General features: G+C 37.4%; 1 protein-coding gene across 6 annotated transcripts in view; it reads right to left on the bottom strand.

Moving 5' to 3' along the window:
- Positions 1 to 8219: 8219 nt before the first annotated feature.
- AK8 (adenylate kinase 8) overlaps positions 8220 to 18624 on the bottom strand; it is a 159635-nt gene continuing 149230 nt past the window's right edge. For 5 of the 6 annotated variants that reach the window (XM_074210830.1, XM_074210828.1, XM_074210829.1 and 2 more), the window contains 2 exons: positions 10346 to 10426; positions 8220 to 8818 (listed from right to left, as the gene is read on the bottom strand). In XM_074210830.1, coding sequence (XP_074066931.1) covers positions 8578 to 8818; positions 10346 to 10426 — 322 coding nt within the window. In that variant the 3' untranslated portion in view covers positions 8220 to 8577. Of the gene's footprint in view, positions 8819 to 10345; positions 10427 to 18624 lie in introns of those variants that run through there. The other variant, XR_012473565.1, reaches the window with a different exon arrangement.

Here is an 18624-nt window from a genome sequence, read left to right as displayed (position 1 = left end):
AGATCCTAAAATGAAAACGCCAAGGAATGTTGTGACCAAATTCCAGAACTATCAGATGAAAGAGAAAATCCTGCAAGCAGCCAGAAAGAAACAATTTAAATATCAAGGAGTCACAGTAAGGATTACACAGGACCTGGCTGCATCAACATTAAGGGATCAAAGGGGCTGAACAAGATATTTCAAAGAGCAAGGGAGCTTGGAATGCAGCCAAGAATCCACTATCCTGCAAAGCTGAGCCTTCTCTTCCAGGGGGAAAAAGATGGACATTTAGCAAAATGGAAGAATTCCAAAAATTCCTGATGAAAAGACCAGAGCTAAATAGAAAATCTGAATATCAAACAGGAGATTCAAGAGACACATGAAAAGGTAAAAAAATAAAAAGGGGAGGGTGGTAAAAGAAAAAAAAACTGCTATCCAACAAGTTGAAATTGGCTATATTCCAGCATGGGGGAAAAGATCCTCATAAATCTTGAGAATTGTAACTCTAACAGAGAGAATATACCTAGCCAGAAGTGATGGACATTCATGACCTATCCATGAGACTGCTATCCAATGGGATGTAACTGGCTTTAAGCCCATTTGGGAGAAAGACTCTAATATATTACTCTCAAGAATTTTAACTCTATTAGATAGAATGTACTTAGCTAGAAGTGACAGATATTCAGAATTTTCTATGACTCAGATAGAATGATTTTTTAAAACACTACCTCCTTAAAAAGGGGGACAGGAAGGAGATGGGAAGAGGGAGGGGATTGAATGGGGTAAATTTCATTACATTAAGAGGTACAAAATACCTATGGTAATAGAGGGGAAGAAGGGAGGAGATGAGAAAAACCTGAATCTTCTTCTCATCAGACTTGGCTTAAAGTCAACTTACACATACTCAGTTAACTTAAAAAACATCTAATCTTTCAAGTATTAAAAGGGGAAAAGGGGATGGAGAAATGGAGGGGGAGGGGGAATAAGGGGAACTAACAAAAGGAAGGGAAGGGAAAAGGGAAAAAGGGAAAGAAAGGGGAGGGAGTGATATAGGAGGGCAAACACACTGAAGGGGGTGATATTCAGAAACAAAATCCTGGGGAATACAGATAAGGGGGGGAAAGGGGGAAAAATACAAATAGAGGGAAGATAACATGGAGGGCAATAAAGAATTAATAATTATAACTTTGAATGTGAATGGGATAAACTCTCTCTTAAAATGCAAGCGAATAGCAGAGTGGATTAAAAACCAGAACCCTACAATATGATTTCTCTCTCAACACACTCATTTTGGATCAATGTACAACATGGAAACAAGATAGAGACTGACAGATTGCCTTCCATTGGGGGGTGGGGGGAGGGAGGTGAGATTGGGAGAAAAATTATAAAACTCAAATAAAATCTTTAAAAATAAAATTTTAAAAAAAGAAAGTTAAAAAAAATACACTGTCCACAGTCTTCTCTTTCTAGACTCAGTAACTCTAAGTTTAAAGCTGGAAGGCATCTTAGAGAATAGCTAGTCCCATACTCCCATTTTATAGATAAGGAAACTGAAGCCCAAGAAAATTAAATGATTTGTCTAAGGTCTGACTCCAAATCTAGTGCCTCTACCTCTTCTTCCATAAAAGTTTTTTCTATAACATGGTCTACAGTTTCTTTGCTACCTTGACTACCAGGCTCTTCCATATAATGTGGCACTCAGAAATAATCAAAGCACAACACTTATGATCTGATCCTGGTAGAATGACAGACTGTTTATTTCTCTCATTCTAGACCATCCCCCAACTTGCACTAATACAGTTGATTTTATGAAATTATACATTTATTCCTATTATAGTGTTCTATCTGACCTAATATCCTAGCCTGTTAGGGTCTTTTTGAACAATGACTTTGTCATCTAACATGTTAGCTACCCTTGTATCTTTACATCATATATTTTATTCTTTGTGTTATTGTCAAATTTCATAGATATGTCATCTATGCCTTTATCCAAGCCAAAGATAAAAATATCAAATGTCACAGAGCCAAGGACAGATCCTTGAGGCACTCCAGTAGAGACCTTTGAGACCGACTTCAACTCCATTGATTCTTTGAGTATGAATTTTCAACCAGATTTTGCCTTAAAGCATAATCATCTAGCTCACATCTTTCTCATTGTCTACAAGGAGAGCATGAGGCTTTGTCAAACTTCTCTCTAAAGTCAAGCCATCTAAAGTAAAGGCATCCTACATGTTAACAGTCTAGAACTTTTGACAGAAACTTATAATAGGTAGAAGTTAAACCAAAAGTATTCATTAAAGAGCCTTTCTATCTCTAAGTATCTGATACCATGTACCCAGAACCAGGCTTGAATTATAAGGGATAATAATAAAATGAAATAGAAAATACAGTTTTTGATGTAAAAGTTTGCTATGTAGTCTGACAGGTAGGTGAGCAGCTAGCTGGTACAGTGGACAGAGCACTGGACTTAGAATCAAGAAGACTCATCTTCCTGAGAAGGAAATAGCAAACCACTCCAATATCTTTGGCGAGAAAATCCCAGATGAGATCACAAAAGTTAGATACAACTGAAAAACGACTGAACAAGCACAACAAAACTTTGGAGAGGTAAGGCAGAACAATTCTGTTATACAGTGTTAGAAATTTTCCAAAGTCTTCCAAGTTCTAGAAAGTTCTCCCAAGATCAAAGAACAATAAGAACTTACAATATGACAAGTTTTGCTAGGTACTGGAGGAATAGGGTAGAAAAACAAAAAGAGAAATAATGATGGACCTCAAGGAATCAACCTTTTTTTAGGGGCAATCATGTGTACATGCAAGCATACATGTATTTGTGCATGTATGTGTTATATACATATATATACAAAGCATATGTATATATATGTATAGATAGATAGATAGATAGATAGATAGATAAGCATTTTATTGGTGTGGAGGTGATTCTGGACTATCATCAGCTATGCCATTGTTGTCCAAGCTCTGGCAAGTTCTACCATGCTAGAAATGGTCCCAGTAACAAACTGTTTTCTGATTACCAGTCTACCTAATCACAGAGGCACATAACTAATAAACCAACTGCCTGATAATTGTTTTTGACCACAGCAATCACTGAAACAAAATTTAACATAATCCTTGACCTTGAGTGCCCTTCCCTTATAATTCACCATCCTAAGAATGAGGGTAGAGGAGGGTTCTGAGAATCACGATTTCTAAATTGTCAATAAATTTTTCATTTTTTTCAAAATTCAGAATTTGGGGAAAGATATAGGCAAGCTTAGTACAAAATAGGCATGTATGGATGGGTTATCATTTGCAGCAAGTAACTCCTGGATCAATAAAATCAAAGAACCTTTAAGTACAAAATTTATTTTTAAAAATACATAGATTTTGGGGAAGACACCATCAAAAGCTAGGGGGATCTGAAAAGGCCTCTCATTGATGGTAACATCTGAGCTGAGGATTGAAGAAAAGGTGAGGAGAGAATAGACATAAGGGACAATCTGTGGAAAAGCAGAAATAGGAGAGGGCATGTCATGTGAAAGGAATAGCAAGACCAGTTTGTCTGGATCATAGGCTGCACAAAGTTGAGTTAATAAGGTGAGAAAACTAAGTTGTAAAGAGCTTTAAATGCCAACAAAAGTTGTTTGGTTTTGACCTAGAGATAATAGGAAATCAATCACAGTTTATTAAGTAGTTTAGTAAATTAGTGGTTGTGTTATTAGGAAATTATCATGTCTTGCAAGTGAATTGCAAAGTCACCAGCCTTTCTCCTCTGGAGTCATCTGGGTCCAGTGGCAAGATATAGATCAAGACAATTGAAGACAGTCCCCTTATTGAGTAGTATAGTGAGTGATATGATCAAACCTTTACTTTAGGAAAATTACCACAACAGTTATAAAAATGATTGGAGAGAAATTTGAAGGGACTATCAATGGATACCGCAATAGTTCAGGTGAGAGGTAATGATGGTCTGAACTAAAGTGAGATTAAATGTTTACTGTTTAATAACAAAATTTACTGTTAATCAAAACTCTTATGAATTTAACCATGATTCATCTAGAATTTAGACCTTTGGTTTTAGATTTTTGATCATGACTGTTCATATCTCTAAAGCAGTAAGTTTCCCCAGGTCTCCAGTTCTTTTTCATCTGTAAAGAGATGGTCACTTCCCCAGCACTTTGCCCAGAAATGGATGCTAATAAAATCCAGTAAAGTTTCCAAATTGGGTTGGAAGCAGAGGGATCCAATTATAAGAACCTAATTCTTTCTTCCATCTCAGGAGCTGGTTGGTATTAGACGGCTTTACTATGCAAAGTGCTGTGAGGGGCTGATTCGTTTGCAGTAATTAAATGAATGTCAATTGTTTTAGTTGTTTCTGAGGGAGCATCCTACATGAGTATTAGCATGTTCTGCTAACCCTGACGATCTGCACTCCAGGCCCCCGACAAACCCGTGGGGGATGACCATTGACCTGAGATTCCATATACAGCCATGCCAAATGCATCTCAATGAGCCAGTCTTTCGCTCCCTTTCCCTAGTTTCTATGGAATCAGCGAAGCAGAACTAATATCAAGGCTGCATGCAGATGAAAAGAACAGAGAAGGAAGGGGACTTGTGGGGTAGGATTGGGAGGTGGGAGTTGTGGAGAAAAGACATTTATAGTTAAGTTTGTTTAAAAGATATATCTACCTAATGAGTAATATGTGGGGACCCCTTTGCAACTAGGGAATGGTGGAAAAGCCCCAAATGTTGTCTAATATTCCTCAACTCTATCACTAATTGTATTATCATAAGTTGCTCTTCTTCCCTTTGTGAAATGAGGTGAGTTCAACCTTTAGCCATTATTCTTCCCTAAGAACCTGTTTTAGGCCATCTTCTGAGAAGTCCATTACCAGAAAGGTAAGCTTCTGGAATATATAGGACTTCCAAGGATATTCAGACAATAAAAGGAATGATTGTTAGAGAAGTGTTCATATAATCAAATATAGCAAACAGTGAAGAAGATGGCACAGTAAACAGAACCCTGAGCTCTCAAGTCAGGAAGATCTGATTTCAAATCAAGTTTCAAACACTTACTAGCTGTGCTACCTTAGATAACCTCTGACTCAGTTTACTCAAAAGTTAAATGGGAATACTACCTACCACACAAATTTGTGAAGATCAAACATTTGTAAAGTGTTTGTCACTTAATAGATTCTTTCCCCTCTTTCTGAATTCTTGATTATCTATTTAAATGGTCAGGAATAGTGGCATGGATGATTTGAAACAATAATCTAAAAAAAGTTATTCCCTTTTACTTGGGATGTTTTATGAGTATTTTTTTTTGCTAAAAGATTTATTTCATATTTTTTTAGGGGTTTTTTTGCAAGGTAAATGGGGTTAAGTGGCTTGCCCAAGGCCACACAGCCAGGTAATTATTAAGTATCTGAGACCGGATTTGAACCCAGGTACTCCTGACTCCAGGGCCGGTGCTCTATCCACTGAGCCACCTAGCCGCCCCTAAAAGATTTATTTCAATGAATCAATAAATGTTTGTCAAATTTTTCAACAGGCACAATGCTAATTGCTAAGGATATAAAGAAAAAAACAAAATAGTCCCTAATGTAGATAGGTTCTTTCAGAAGATTCTGAGTACACCATGGGGAGGGTGGCCAAATATTAGGTGAGTAATCAACAAATTAGAAAAATCACATATTAATAATGGAGAGATGAGTGTCATTGGGGGTCCCACTTTCCACCTCTCAATGAGGATTCTGTGGACAGAACTCTCAATTCTAGAAATTCATTTGTACAGATCTTCATTGATCTGCAGTTGTGAGAAGACAAGAGTGGATTAGGGTCAGAAAGAAGTCACTGTGAGGTACTAGAAGTGGCTCTGAGAAGGCAGGCCTGGCTACCTAAAGCTGAAATCACAAGACAAGGAACTACCTACAGTAAGGTGGGCACTCCTGAGACCCCTGTCATGAAAAAAATGATAAAGATATGCACAGCCCAGTATGGGATTTGTCTCCCTAGAGAAAAAGGCAAGAGGTTTTTGTGAAGAGAGTAGAATCTGGGGTTCTTCTGTCTCAAGTGGACCTGGAAACCTGGAACTGAGACTTATACAAACAAGCATAGAGCAGGTAGCTTGTGTCTTCTATACTGAACAAAGTAAACATAATAGCTTATTGCTGCTGTTCAGTTGTTTTCAGTCATGTCTGATTCTTCATGACTCCATTTGGGATTTTCTTGGCAAAGGTATTTTTTTTAGGTTGTTTTTTTTTTTGCAAGGCAAACAGGGTTAAGTGGCTTGCCCAAGGCCACACAGCTAGGTAATTATTAAGTGTCTGAGACTGGATTTGAACCCAGGTACTCCTGACTCCAGGGCGGGTGCTTTATCCACTACGCCACCTAGCCACCCTTGGCAAAGATATTGAAGTAGTTTACCATTTCCTTCTCCACTTCTCCAGCTCATTTGATAGATGAGGAAACTGAGGCAAGCAAAATTAAAACAATTTGTCCAGGTCACATAGGCTGAGGTCAAATTTGAATTCATAAAGATGAGTCTTCCTGATTATAAACCCAGTACTCTAACCACTATACCACATAATAATAGACCTAATAGTTTATATTCTTATAATTACCACTTTCCCTTCCCAACTCTGGATCTATGAGCCTATGATCTTCACAATTACACTATGAAGTGGGAGTAGAAGGCAAACTAATAACTGGACTGGAACAGTGCAGGGGGTGGGGTATAGTCTTTCAGGTGCCCAAGAATGTTGAGCTTCTGTGGCTCCAAGGTCCATCCAGGGGCTTAGGTTCTGCATATCTAATTAGGTAAGGGACTCCAGAACCTGAAACTTCAGGGGCCCAGAAATTATTTGACCATCTAGCATTCTGGATGGTTCAAGAGTCAGAATAAAGGACACATATCCTCTCTAGTTTGGATGGAGACATCATTGTGTCCATTAACCAGTTAATAGTTAATGGTCTGAAACCAATCACTAATTATATCAACTTGGGCAAGTCACTTCCCTTCTATAACCTCAAATTTCTTACGTATCAAATCAGAATGTTGATACCTATTCCCATCAACCCCATAAAGCAGCTGTGACAATGAATTAGATAATATATATATATAATATATAGCACTTTGCTTATATTATCTCATTAGATACAAGCCATGATTTGATTATAAGATTAAATATTTAGTGCTTTAACAGACCTTAGAGATCACCTGGATGAGGAAATCGAGACCATTTTAAATGACTTGCCCAAGATCACAAAGATGTAAACGAGAATCTGGATTTGATTCTAGATTCCCTGACTACAAATCTGGAGCTCTTTCCACTAGACTGAGAAACTTTCAAAGTTCTCTTGTGGCATCTCATCAGAGGAGGGAGGTTATCTTGGGGTCTCAAAGGTTCTGAGGTGAAGTATAGCATCTGGTAGAACCTACTAAGAAAGAAAAGTCTTGAATATGGGTCCAACCATGGACTTTAATGCAAAGACCACTCTAGTTAAATTTAGAGCAGTTTCTCACTAAGTTAGGCAGTCACAGGATACAATATTTTGCATCTACAGGTGATGACAGGGAATGGGTGGTGCTGGTACAAAGATCAAGGTTCTTGGAAGTAGGAAATACTCAGGACTAGCCCTGGAGATGGGAAAGCTCAGGATTTTTATTTCACAGGCCTGCAGAGTTCACAGATTAAACTTTTTCCTACAGAGACAATAAGTTGCTTGAGGATAGGCTGAAAAACAAAGGTCTAGGTGAGAATGCCTAAGGGAAATAGAGAAAGGAAAACAGCTATAAAAAGTGACTGGGCCCAGACTCCAGTGAGTGAGTCCAATGTGGAAGGGAATATGGACCAAACTTTTATAGTCTTGTCCACTTTTGTGCAGGGAAGAGTTAAGGAAAAGTAGGTAAGAGGGAGGCCATTCAATCTCTCTGTGACTGGGGAAAGGTACCCACTTTGGAAGATTCAGAGGCAGGAGAGGAGTAGCAGAGGGATGGGTTGAGGTTGTCTTTATCTTGATGAATTTACATTTAGCAATGAAATAGAATCTGCATCTGATTGGGGTCCATGCTGCAGAGGGAGTCCTCAGAAAACATCAGACAGACACAAATAACATTTTCTTAATATTAAAAAACTAGACAGATATTCCTTTAACACAGGAATTGATGAAAACTATATTAAGAAATGAAGGGGTTACTTTCTTTGAGGGAGGTCAATATCAATGAAATCACAAGTCCATAAGTATCAGCATTTAATTAGATATTGGGTATAAAAGTGCTCTGAAAGGGTTAAAGCCCTATTAAAAATCAAGTTTATTAATATTAGTTTCTACCAAGCATTCTCCCTATAGACTTTTCTTACTCTTACTAAGTCCTACAAGTTTCCTTTTGTCTACTAAGTTCTTAGGAAAATCAAGACAGCTTCATACACTTGTTTTTCCTTCCCATTTTTTTTTCTGAGTCCCCTAAAAAGGTCATTTTCCAGTCATTTTATTCTTCAAAAAAAAAATAAAATTTAACTTGCCATGACTCTAAAATACTCATAGAAATGGATACATATCTTTGTGGGATCTTAATAAAAGTAAAACATTTTTTGCTTATAATGGGACTTTAGTGGGCAAAGGCATAATTATCCCACTCTCTATGTACTCAAAGACAGTGTAAGGGTCTTGATCCCCATTGACATAAATGGCATTCTCAAAGTATTCTTCCAGTAAAGAACAATTGCTATAGAAAAAATCCACTCTGAGCTTCACTTTGTCCTCTGTATCCTTTGGGTGTTGCATGAGACGCTGCTGGATCTCCATGGTTGGAGGTGGCTTGTACATGAGGTGATATCTACAAAAGAACATATGGCACAAGAAAGCCAAGAATTCATTATTTCAGGGGTCATTGGGAGAGTTAGTCCATATTCTCAATAAATACTAAAAGCAGTGTATTGATTTCTAGAGGTCACCAAACCATTTTCATCAGCAGCACCAAATATTTGCTAAGTATTTACCAAATTCAGAGCTAGTGCAAGGCACTGTAATCCCAAGAAGTTTAAGGTGAAGGAACAGGACATGAACTTAAATATGAGAAGTAATAATATAAGTGGGAATCTATACAATGCTGCAGAAATTCAGGAGAGAAAAATAATGACCTGAGGAGCTCAGGGAAGAGGAAAGTGACTAGACTTTGATCTGGACATTCTATAACATGATTTGGATCCAGATGAATGAATTAATGGGACTAGTCTCTCCAGATGGTCTATCTGCCTTCTGGTTAGAGCTTAAAACCTTCATTACTAAAGAGGATTCCAGGCTGCTTCCTGTAAAGCCAACTACAGAGCCTGTCCTCTCCCTCCTTGAGTCCCTTAACAAGGAAATGGACCTTTGGCTGTCCATGAAGTTTGTCCTTCATTCTGGAAGAAGACTATGACATCAGGGAGGTGAAGCCATGATATGCAGGTGAATTAGATTCAAGTGAGGGATTGCTATCCTAAGACACCATTCTCACTTTCTCCTCTGGAGCCATCTGAGTCTATTGACCTGATATGGATCAGGATGACTGTATGAGATGCAATCAGATTGAAGTGACTTGTCCAAGGTCACACATATCCGAACTCAGATCTTCCTGACTTCAGGGCCAATGCTTTATACACTGCACCAACTAGGTTATCAGAGAAATCAAATAATCCAATACTTTGTTATAGGGATATGTCACCTTAAAAATGACAATCTTTAAAAAAGCAATTAATTAATTAAAGAGATAAACAAACAAACAAATAAATAAATAGATAGATAAATTAATAAATAAAATCTTATGAGGTACCCTATGAGATTAGAAGACAGGAGACAGTTCAACCTGTAGCTCCTGATAAGTATAGAAAGAAAAGTTCAAAGTTTCATTCCTTCCTACAGAAAAAGAGTTTTCCCCCAAGCAGCTACATATGTTACTAATCACTGGAAGAATCAAGTCTAAATGAAGAGCAGTATTTTCCTCCATTTCTTAACTTCCTTCCAGTATCTCCATTTCACAATAATGAGGAAAATAAGGGAAGAATATTATCCCCTGGAATGGAATGTATGACCATGGGTAACCCTAGGGCTGTCTACTGTGATTTACCTTCTCTGTGCCCCAATTTAGCTTCAGCCAAAGGGGTCCAATAAAATTCAGATAGCTCCAAGGTGGTTGGTCTGATGAATTCATTTGTTTAAGTCAGCTTGTGAGCAGTCAATGGCACCTTCATTAGAATCATTTGACTGAGACTTCATCAAGTCAAACCTGTTTTCCTTTCTTTAGAATTCAGGTTAATGAAAGGGTATAGCAGAGAAGGGGGATGGAGGGGGAAGAGAGCAGGAGAGATAGAATGAGAGAACTGACCTTTCTCCTGTGGCAGGATCTGTTCTTCTTAGAGTTAACCGTTCAATGATAGAATCATATGGTACATTCAGAAAAAATACCCTGTGAAAGAAGAACAGGTCCACCATTAGCATGAAAGTGAATTCATGAGAACATGACATTCTCCTTACACAGAAACTAAAAAAGGAGATGATCTTTATAAATGTCAGTGACAGCATGGAATCATGAAATATAAGGGCTGGAAAGAACCTTAAAGATCTTACACCTATCTCCTTGTTTTCCTGATGAAGCTCAGAGGGCCAGTAGGGCCCAAGCCTCCTGCCTCACTTTTTCTACCACTGTACAATCACGTCTCAATGTCAATTTAAAACAATACTACTTCCTTATAGCAAATGTTTGAAGTCAATTTTTACAAATATGGTACCTAAGCTTTTAATTGAAATGTAATTTTCATCTCTCTTTTCTCTGTTTCATTTCCCTCTCTTTTCTGCCTCTCTCCTCTCTCTCCTTCCTACCTGCCTCCCCCGCCATATCCCAGGATGTAATTCACTGACATTTGCCTTTGCAGAGTCACCAGAAAGATATTTTCTGGTGTCAGGTGGTATCTAATCTGATGAAAAGCCTGAGCCTTCCCTCCTTGTGTATAAAGCAGTTTTCCAGGCATCCTTGCAGGCCTGAAAGTTATGAAAATCAGATATCTCTCTTCAAATGTTCACAGATAATGATTTCCATTCACAATGTGCTGCAAAATAACAGCCTCCAAATAAAACATTTCAGATTGGGGAAATTCCAAAGACGGGGAAGCCGAGTTGTCTCAATATTCTTTCATCCCTTACACTCTGAACATGTTGTCCGCCCCCCCTTTATTTGTGTGGCCTACCAGTTGTACCAAAACGTGACTGTCAGAACAGCTAACGCCTGATGAAGCCTCTCCAGGTGAATATGCTAGTAGAAAGGAATCTGGTTTGGAAACCCATGATAATTGATGCCATTTCACAAACAAACAAAACCCCATTGAAAAGAGTTTTAACCTAGCATATCAAGACCGCTTGTCGTCATTCTAGAGATTGGGCTCTGGGAGGATGCAAGATTTGAAGTACAAGGACACAAAATTGGTACTTGAAACACCACACTTGGAAAGCCGTGTTGGAGAGTCGCTCTGTTCTTACATGAGCTGGCTCTGATTACCCAGGCTCATGTCACCATTAAAGGAAGGTGTCTGTGTAAGATGGGGGAGGTACCAATCTTCTTCGCTTAGATGTGAAGCATCCCTTTCTTATGTCCCCCTTCACAGTAAGAAAGCAGGAAAGAATGCACTAGGAAAACTAAGGAAAGCAATTGCCTTTGAAGTGGGTCATATTGGAAATCTGTTTGTAAAGTAGAGATTGCAGTGGGGTAGGGAGTAGATTGCAAAGGGGGAAATGCTACCTGTAGCTGGAACCAGAGTTTGAAAGTTGGCAAGAACTTCAGAGATCATTTAGTCCAAATTCATTTAATCTATTGGGAACTAGAGGTCCTATCATGGGATATAAGTAACTTGCTGAAGGTCATATCCAAAGATAAAACAATGATATAATAGCAAGAGTAATGGACTTGACATTACCAAGATCTTCATATTCTCTACCTCATCATCTCTTTCTGATGCCTTCCTCTCCCTTCTTCCAAATATCTTAGCTATTCATTAGCTTTATGATCCTAGATATGACACTTAATTCCTCTCATCTTTAGTTTCCACATTTGTAAAATAAGAAAATAATATATAATAATAAAGCACTAATAACAAATTTTAATTTTTAAAAATTTTATTTATTTAAGGCAATGGGTTAAGTGACTTGCCCAAGGTCACATAGCTAGCAATTATTAAGTGTCTGAGGTCAGATTTGAACTCAGGTACTCATGACTCCAGGGTGAGTACTCTATCCATTGTGCCACCTAGCTTCTCCACTCATAATAAATTTTAATTAAAAAATACAAAACTGGACTAGTCTCTTGACTGGCTTTTAAAAATCCTACATTTCATCAATATCTTTTCTGGGAATAATTAAAAGATTTTGGATTCTAGAATCATGACAGTGACATCTTGCACCCCAGCTACATTTTTTTTAATGGGACCTCTCCTCATGTCTCTCTGGGCTTATTGATCTCTGCAGATCTCTAAGGAAGACACAGAAGGTACATAGTAATTGGAGTTACTTCACTCTCTAGAAGTGGAGGACTAGCCTAAATGACTCCATTCCTTCAAAACAGAATGGGTCAAAAAACATTTATTAAATACATACTATATGCTAGGCACTGTGACTGGTGTTGGAGATACACATACAAAAAAATAAAAACAGTTTCTGCCCTCAAGGAGTTTACAATCTAAGGGAGTGGTGATATAAATCACAAAAGGAAGCAGAAAAGCAAAGGGGAGAAGGGGAGGAGAAGGTATCCAATGAAAGAACATGCAGAAATCTCAGAGCAGTGCAGACAAGTGAGAAACAAGGAGATCTCTCTCTCCTTAAATGAAGGTTTGGAATTCGTGACCTTACTTTTTTATTTTAAAATAATTTTTTATAATTTATTTATTTATTTAGAATTTTACAATTTTTCCCTAATCTTGCTTCCCTCCCCCCAACCCACACAGAAGGTAGTCTGTTAGTCTTTACATTGTTTCTGTGGTATACTTGATCTAAGTTGGATGTGATGAGAGAGAAATCATATACTTAAGGGAAAAAATGAAAGTATAAGAGAGCAAAATTACATAAGATAATGGTTTTTTTAAATTAAAGGAAGTGGAAGGTAGCAATGAGGTGGATTATCGAGGCTGATGAGGTCTTATGCTGTAAGCAATTAAAAATAGGAACACAAATAGGCACATTAAAAACATAGGAATCATTTATACAAGTGACAGTGATGTAGACATGGGTGTAAGTACCAAGCAAAGACCCTTTCATATCCTAAAACTGTATAACAGAACACTTAAATTGTGATTTTTTTTTACTCTAGGAAAAAAATATTTCTTGAAAACAGCTTTTACTAAACTGATTCCTTCAGAACATAAAAGAATTCTACCAGTCAGAGAGAGAGAGAGAGAGAGAGAGAGAGAGAGAGAGAGAGAGAGAGAGAGAGAGAGATGGAGACAGGCAGAGAGAGATAGACAGGGAGAATCAGGATGGAGGAAGAGAGAGAGGGAAAGGGAGAGAGAGACAGACAGAAAGAATAATTCTGTCTAGAGTCCTGCTTAATGACAACACTCCTTCCTTTGTTTTCACTTTGCCTTGGCCTCTCTGACAAAGGGCTAGTTTCAGAGACTGAAATTCCCAACACACTCATTCTTCATAACCCGCTGTATTGCAGTCAGGGGTGACTTCTGACAAGAGGAGTTTTGCAATGGATATTGCTGAAGAAGGGATTTGGACAGAAAGAAGAGGAAGGAAGGAAGGAAGGAAAGAAGGAAGGAAGGAAGGAAGGAAGGAAGGAAGGAAGGAAGGAAGGAAGGAAGGAAGGAAGGAAGGAAGGGCCACACCAGAGGAGCATCTAGAAGATCCTCTTTAAGGGCTGTGAGCTTCACTATGCATAAAATGAACAGCCAGGGAAACAAGTTGTGTCATATACAAAGTTACTGGCAATTTTTTTTTTTACATTATTAACCTCTAAAGATTACAGAGGTGCAACAAAGTAGAGGGTGCCATTTTCTAACCAGCTACCAGGAGAAAATGTCACTCTAAAAGCAGAAATCTCATAGTATCTAGCAGTTGTTACTTGGAAAAAGCCATATAGGAAAGACTTTGAAGAAGGCACAAGTTGTTTACTACCACTTCTAATCTACCTAGTGATGCAAGAATCAGTCATATTTCTTCTGGGAAAATTATAACATCTGGTAAAATTCAATGGTAATTTGTATAATTTAATTCCAAACTAATATGAATGAAAAAGTCTTCCTGACTTCTTTCAAATTTCTCTCTGATGCTTGCAACCATTGTGACCTTGGCAAATCATGTAACCTCCCTAGGCCTCAGTTTCCTCCTCTCTAAAATTAGGGGGTTGGATTATGGAACCTCTGAGATTTCTTCCAGCTCTACAGCTGTGATCTTATAAAAATATTCTTTGCTCCTCATCAGACTTAAATCACAGTAGGATCAAAGCATATCAAAGTATATAGAGAACAGAATGGCCATTTCTTGTTTTAAATTGTGCATAATTGATGGTGGCAAATCTACCCCAGCTGTATCTAAAAGGTCTCCAGGGGAAGAAAAACACTTTCTATGACTGTCATTAACTCCTAAATTAGCAAGCACTTCTAGCAGTTTACAATACACTCTATAAAAGACATCAATCTAGTTTAAGAAGAATGACCTAGGGATCCAATTCTTGCATAATCTGTAGCCATTTCAGAGTCATTTTCAAATCACTGCATCGTCTACCACTGAGAAGAAAAAAATAATCCTGATCAGCACCATAAAAAAAATTCACCAGACAACATCTGATATGCAAATCGTGGGAAATCAAAAAGTTCTGAAAACTTTCCTCAAAGAGGTTATGGCAGAAATGACAGAGGGATGGGGAATGAAAGTATCAAAGAGTTAAATTTTTTCTTACGTTGATCAGGTACTTATAAAAGAGCCTTCTGACCCATTCCAGATAGTCAGGGTAATGAGGAATACAAAAAAGGTGAAGAAGGTTCAAAGACAAAGTGAGGGTGTGAAGGTCAAGTCCTTTAGATAATCTAATAGCAGGTGGCTAAATCAACTGAGCAGCCACAAGTAAGGAGGAGTAAGTGAGGGGACACTAACAGTGAGCCTAGAAACAAAAAATATGCACTGTATATTAAATGTGTTCTCTTCCTTGCAGTTTCAGAAGGATTCTACTTTTTTGATGTAATCAATGAGAATGAAGAGAAAATTTATTCAAACACCAGCATTCCCCCAACAGTTTGTTTTCCCTATTCAAATTCTTATTCATTTAAAAGGAAAAATGAGAGGTCACTTGGATAATGAGTTTCATTCTTCTTTAAAACTACATATTCTTTAGTAGCTAGCACCTCTGGTGTTTCATTTCTTTAGAGAATTTTTTTTTTTAGTTTTTGCCAGGCAATGGGGTTAAGTGACTTGCCCAAGGCCACAAGCTAGGTAATTAAGTGTCTGAGGTCGGATTTGAACTCAGGTACTCCTGACTCCAGGGCCGGTGCTCTATCCACTGCGCCACCTAGCTGCCCCTTTAGAGATCTTTTTGATAAAGACAATGCTAGAGGGAAGTTTGGCCAAATAAATATCCCAATTTAAAGGAATTCTATTGGAAACCAGGTTATCAACAGATGCCTGGTCTCTACTCCTGTAACCAGTGGAAAATCTGAAGACATGATGTCACAAAGAAAGAAGAGGAGATTCTAAACTCCACAAAGACCTATTCATAGTTTGGACCCACTAAACCCAAGCCCTTTGGAAACAAAGGGCTGAGATGTATTGCTTGAGACAAGTAATTTTCTTAGTGTCCATTACCAGAGCTACTAGGGATAGAATTGATTCTAAGTAGGGATATAGGCTTCCCTTCCTAGAGCACAAAAATTGTGTGATAAACATGGGGTGGGGGGGACACCACAGAAAAGTTTATTGTTAACCTAAGTAAATGCAACCTGTTCACTAAAAAAGTGCTGTCAGAGCCTCACTGACAGTAACAATCCTGGTTCTCACTTCTCATCTGTTCAGTATCTTAGCTGGGTATAAAGGAAAATAATAAAATGAACATTAGATTATTCCCAATGCAATCATATTAGATCCATCTGCTCTCTAATATAGACTACTTAGTTTTAAAGAGACATCTCTCCAGGTACAAATATTGGTACTGTTCTTTTATTGTTCAGTCTACTGTTCTACTGTTGTTTAGTCATGTCTCACTTTCTGTGACCACATCTGAAGTGTCCTTGGGAAAGATACTGGAGTGGTTTGTCATTTTTTTCTCCAATTCATTTTGTAGATGAAAAATAGAAGTAAAAAGGGTTAAGTGTCTGAGGCCAAATGAGTCTTCCTGATTCCAAGTACAGGGCTCTATCCATTGTATCACCTAGAAGCCCTATTCTACTGTACTTTATAGGTAACTTAAGGAATTCTAAAGAATAATTTTACCTTACTTCTTGTTGTTTGATGTTCATGTAAGATGAAGGCTCTGAGATAAGCCTGGGAATAAAAAGACTAAAAACAAATTAAACTTCCTGCCTTCAAAGAATTTATATTCAACTTGAGAGAAAGATGTTCCATATGTATGTGTGTGTTCATGTGTGATTGTATATATACATATATGTGTGTATATATTTATATATATGCATATATATACACCAATAAGTATAAAACAGAAGAGTGAGGTAGGAAAGAGTTAAGATGATCAGGGAAAACTTCATGGATTTGTACAGGGTACTACTACCCTGTCAAAAAAGGCTAGAAAAGTAGGCAATGAGGAGTTACTGAAGGTTTTAAGAGTGTATATAGTCATGGTAAGACCAGTGTTTTAGGAAAATCATTTTGGTAATTAATTTTTGACAAAATTATTTTGATATGATGAATAGATTAGAAAGGAAAAAAAGAATAATTTGATTTCAATAGGCTGCAGAATAGTGACTATATGAATGAAGATGGAGTGCCATGTGAGCACTGTTGTGAAATAGGTGTCACAATGGATAGTGTACTGGCCTAGTTCATATCCAGCCTCAGATACTTGACACTAGCTGTGTGACCTTGGACAAGTCACTTAACTCTGCCTCATATCCAGGACTATTTCCAGTCATCCTGATTCATATCTGACCATTGGACTCAGATGGCTCTGGAGGAGAAAGTGAGACTGGTGACTTAGCATAACTCCCCTCTCCCTCAAAATCCAATTCATGTGCTTGTCATGGCATCACCTCCCTGAAATCATAGTCTTCTTCGAAAATGAAGGACAGTTTGGGAATCTACCTCCCAAGACAAACCCAGAAACTGTATGAACACAATTACAAAGCACTTCTCGCCCAAATAAGGTCAGATCTAAACAATTGGAAAAATGTCAGTTGTTCATGGTTAAGTCAAGCTAATATAATAAAAATGGCAACTCTACCCAAATTATTACTTTAGTAATTTAGTGCCATACCAATCAAACTACTAAACAATGATTTTACTGAGCTAGGAAAAAAATAGTAACAAAATTCAGCCGGAGCAACAAAAGAATAATATTAAGGAATCTGATGAAAAAAATGTAAAGGAATGTGGTTTAGTCTGCCAGATCTAAAACTATACTATAAAGTGACAATCATCAAAACTGCCTAGTACTGGTTAAGAAATAGAGTAATGGATCAGTGGATTAGGATAGGTTCAAAAGAAGCAGTAGTAAAATGACTACACTAATCTACCATTTGACAAACATAAAGACATTAATTTCTAGGATAAGAACTCACAATTTGTAAAAATTGTTGGGAAAACTGGAAAATGGTATGGCAAAAAACTAGGCATAGACCCACATCTCACACCCTATATCAAAATAAGATAAAAATGAGGATTTAGACATAAAGTGTGACACCATGGATCAATTAAAGACCAATTAATATTCTACCTGTCAGATCTATGGAAGGGGGAGAAAATTATGACCAAGCAAGAAATACATTATAAATACATTATAAATTACATACATTATGAATTACAAAATGGATGATTCCAACTACATTAAATTTAAAAAGATTTTGCACTAAGAAAATCATGCTGCCAAAATTAGAAGGAAAACAGAAAGCTAGGAAATAATTTTCACAACTAGGGGTTCTGTAAAGGTCTCATTTCCAAGATATAAAGAGAATTGCATCAAATTTGCAGTTTTATAAGGTTATAAGTTTATAAGGTTTATAAATTTATAAGGTTACAAGTCATACCCCAATTGATAAATGATCAAAGGATATGAACAGTTTTCAAATGAAGAAATTAAAGCTATATATAACCATATGAAAAAATGCTCCAAATATTATTGATTAGAGAAATGCAAATTAAAACAGCTATGAGGTATCATCTCACACCTAGAAGATTGACTAAGATGACAAAAAGGGGAAATGATCAATATTGGAAAGGTTGTGGGAGGATTGGGATATTAATACATTGCTGGTAGAGCTGTGAACTGATCCAACCATTATGGAAAGCAATATGGAACCATACTCAAAGAGAAATAAAACTGATCATACCCTTTGACCCCCCCCCCCCAATTTCAATTCTAGGCCTATATCCAGAAGAAGTCATAAAAAAATGGGAAAAGTCTCACATGTTCCAAAATATTCATAGCAGCTCTTTTTGTAGTGGCAAAGAACTGGA

Source organism: Macrotis lagotis, chromosome 1 (genome assembly GCF_037893015.1).
Source record: "Macrotis lagotis isolate mMagLag1 chromosome 1, bilby.v1.9.chrom.fasta, whole genome shotgun sequence".
Classification (NCBI taxonomy): domain Eukaryota; kingdom Metazoa; phylum Chordata; class Mammalia; order Peramelemorphia; family Peramelidae; genus Macrotis; species Macrotis lagotis.
The sequence above is the reverse complement of the archived record's forward strand: the minus strand, read 5'-3'. Positions and strand labels throughout refer to the sequence as shown.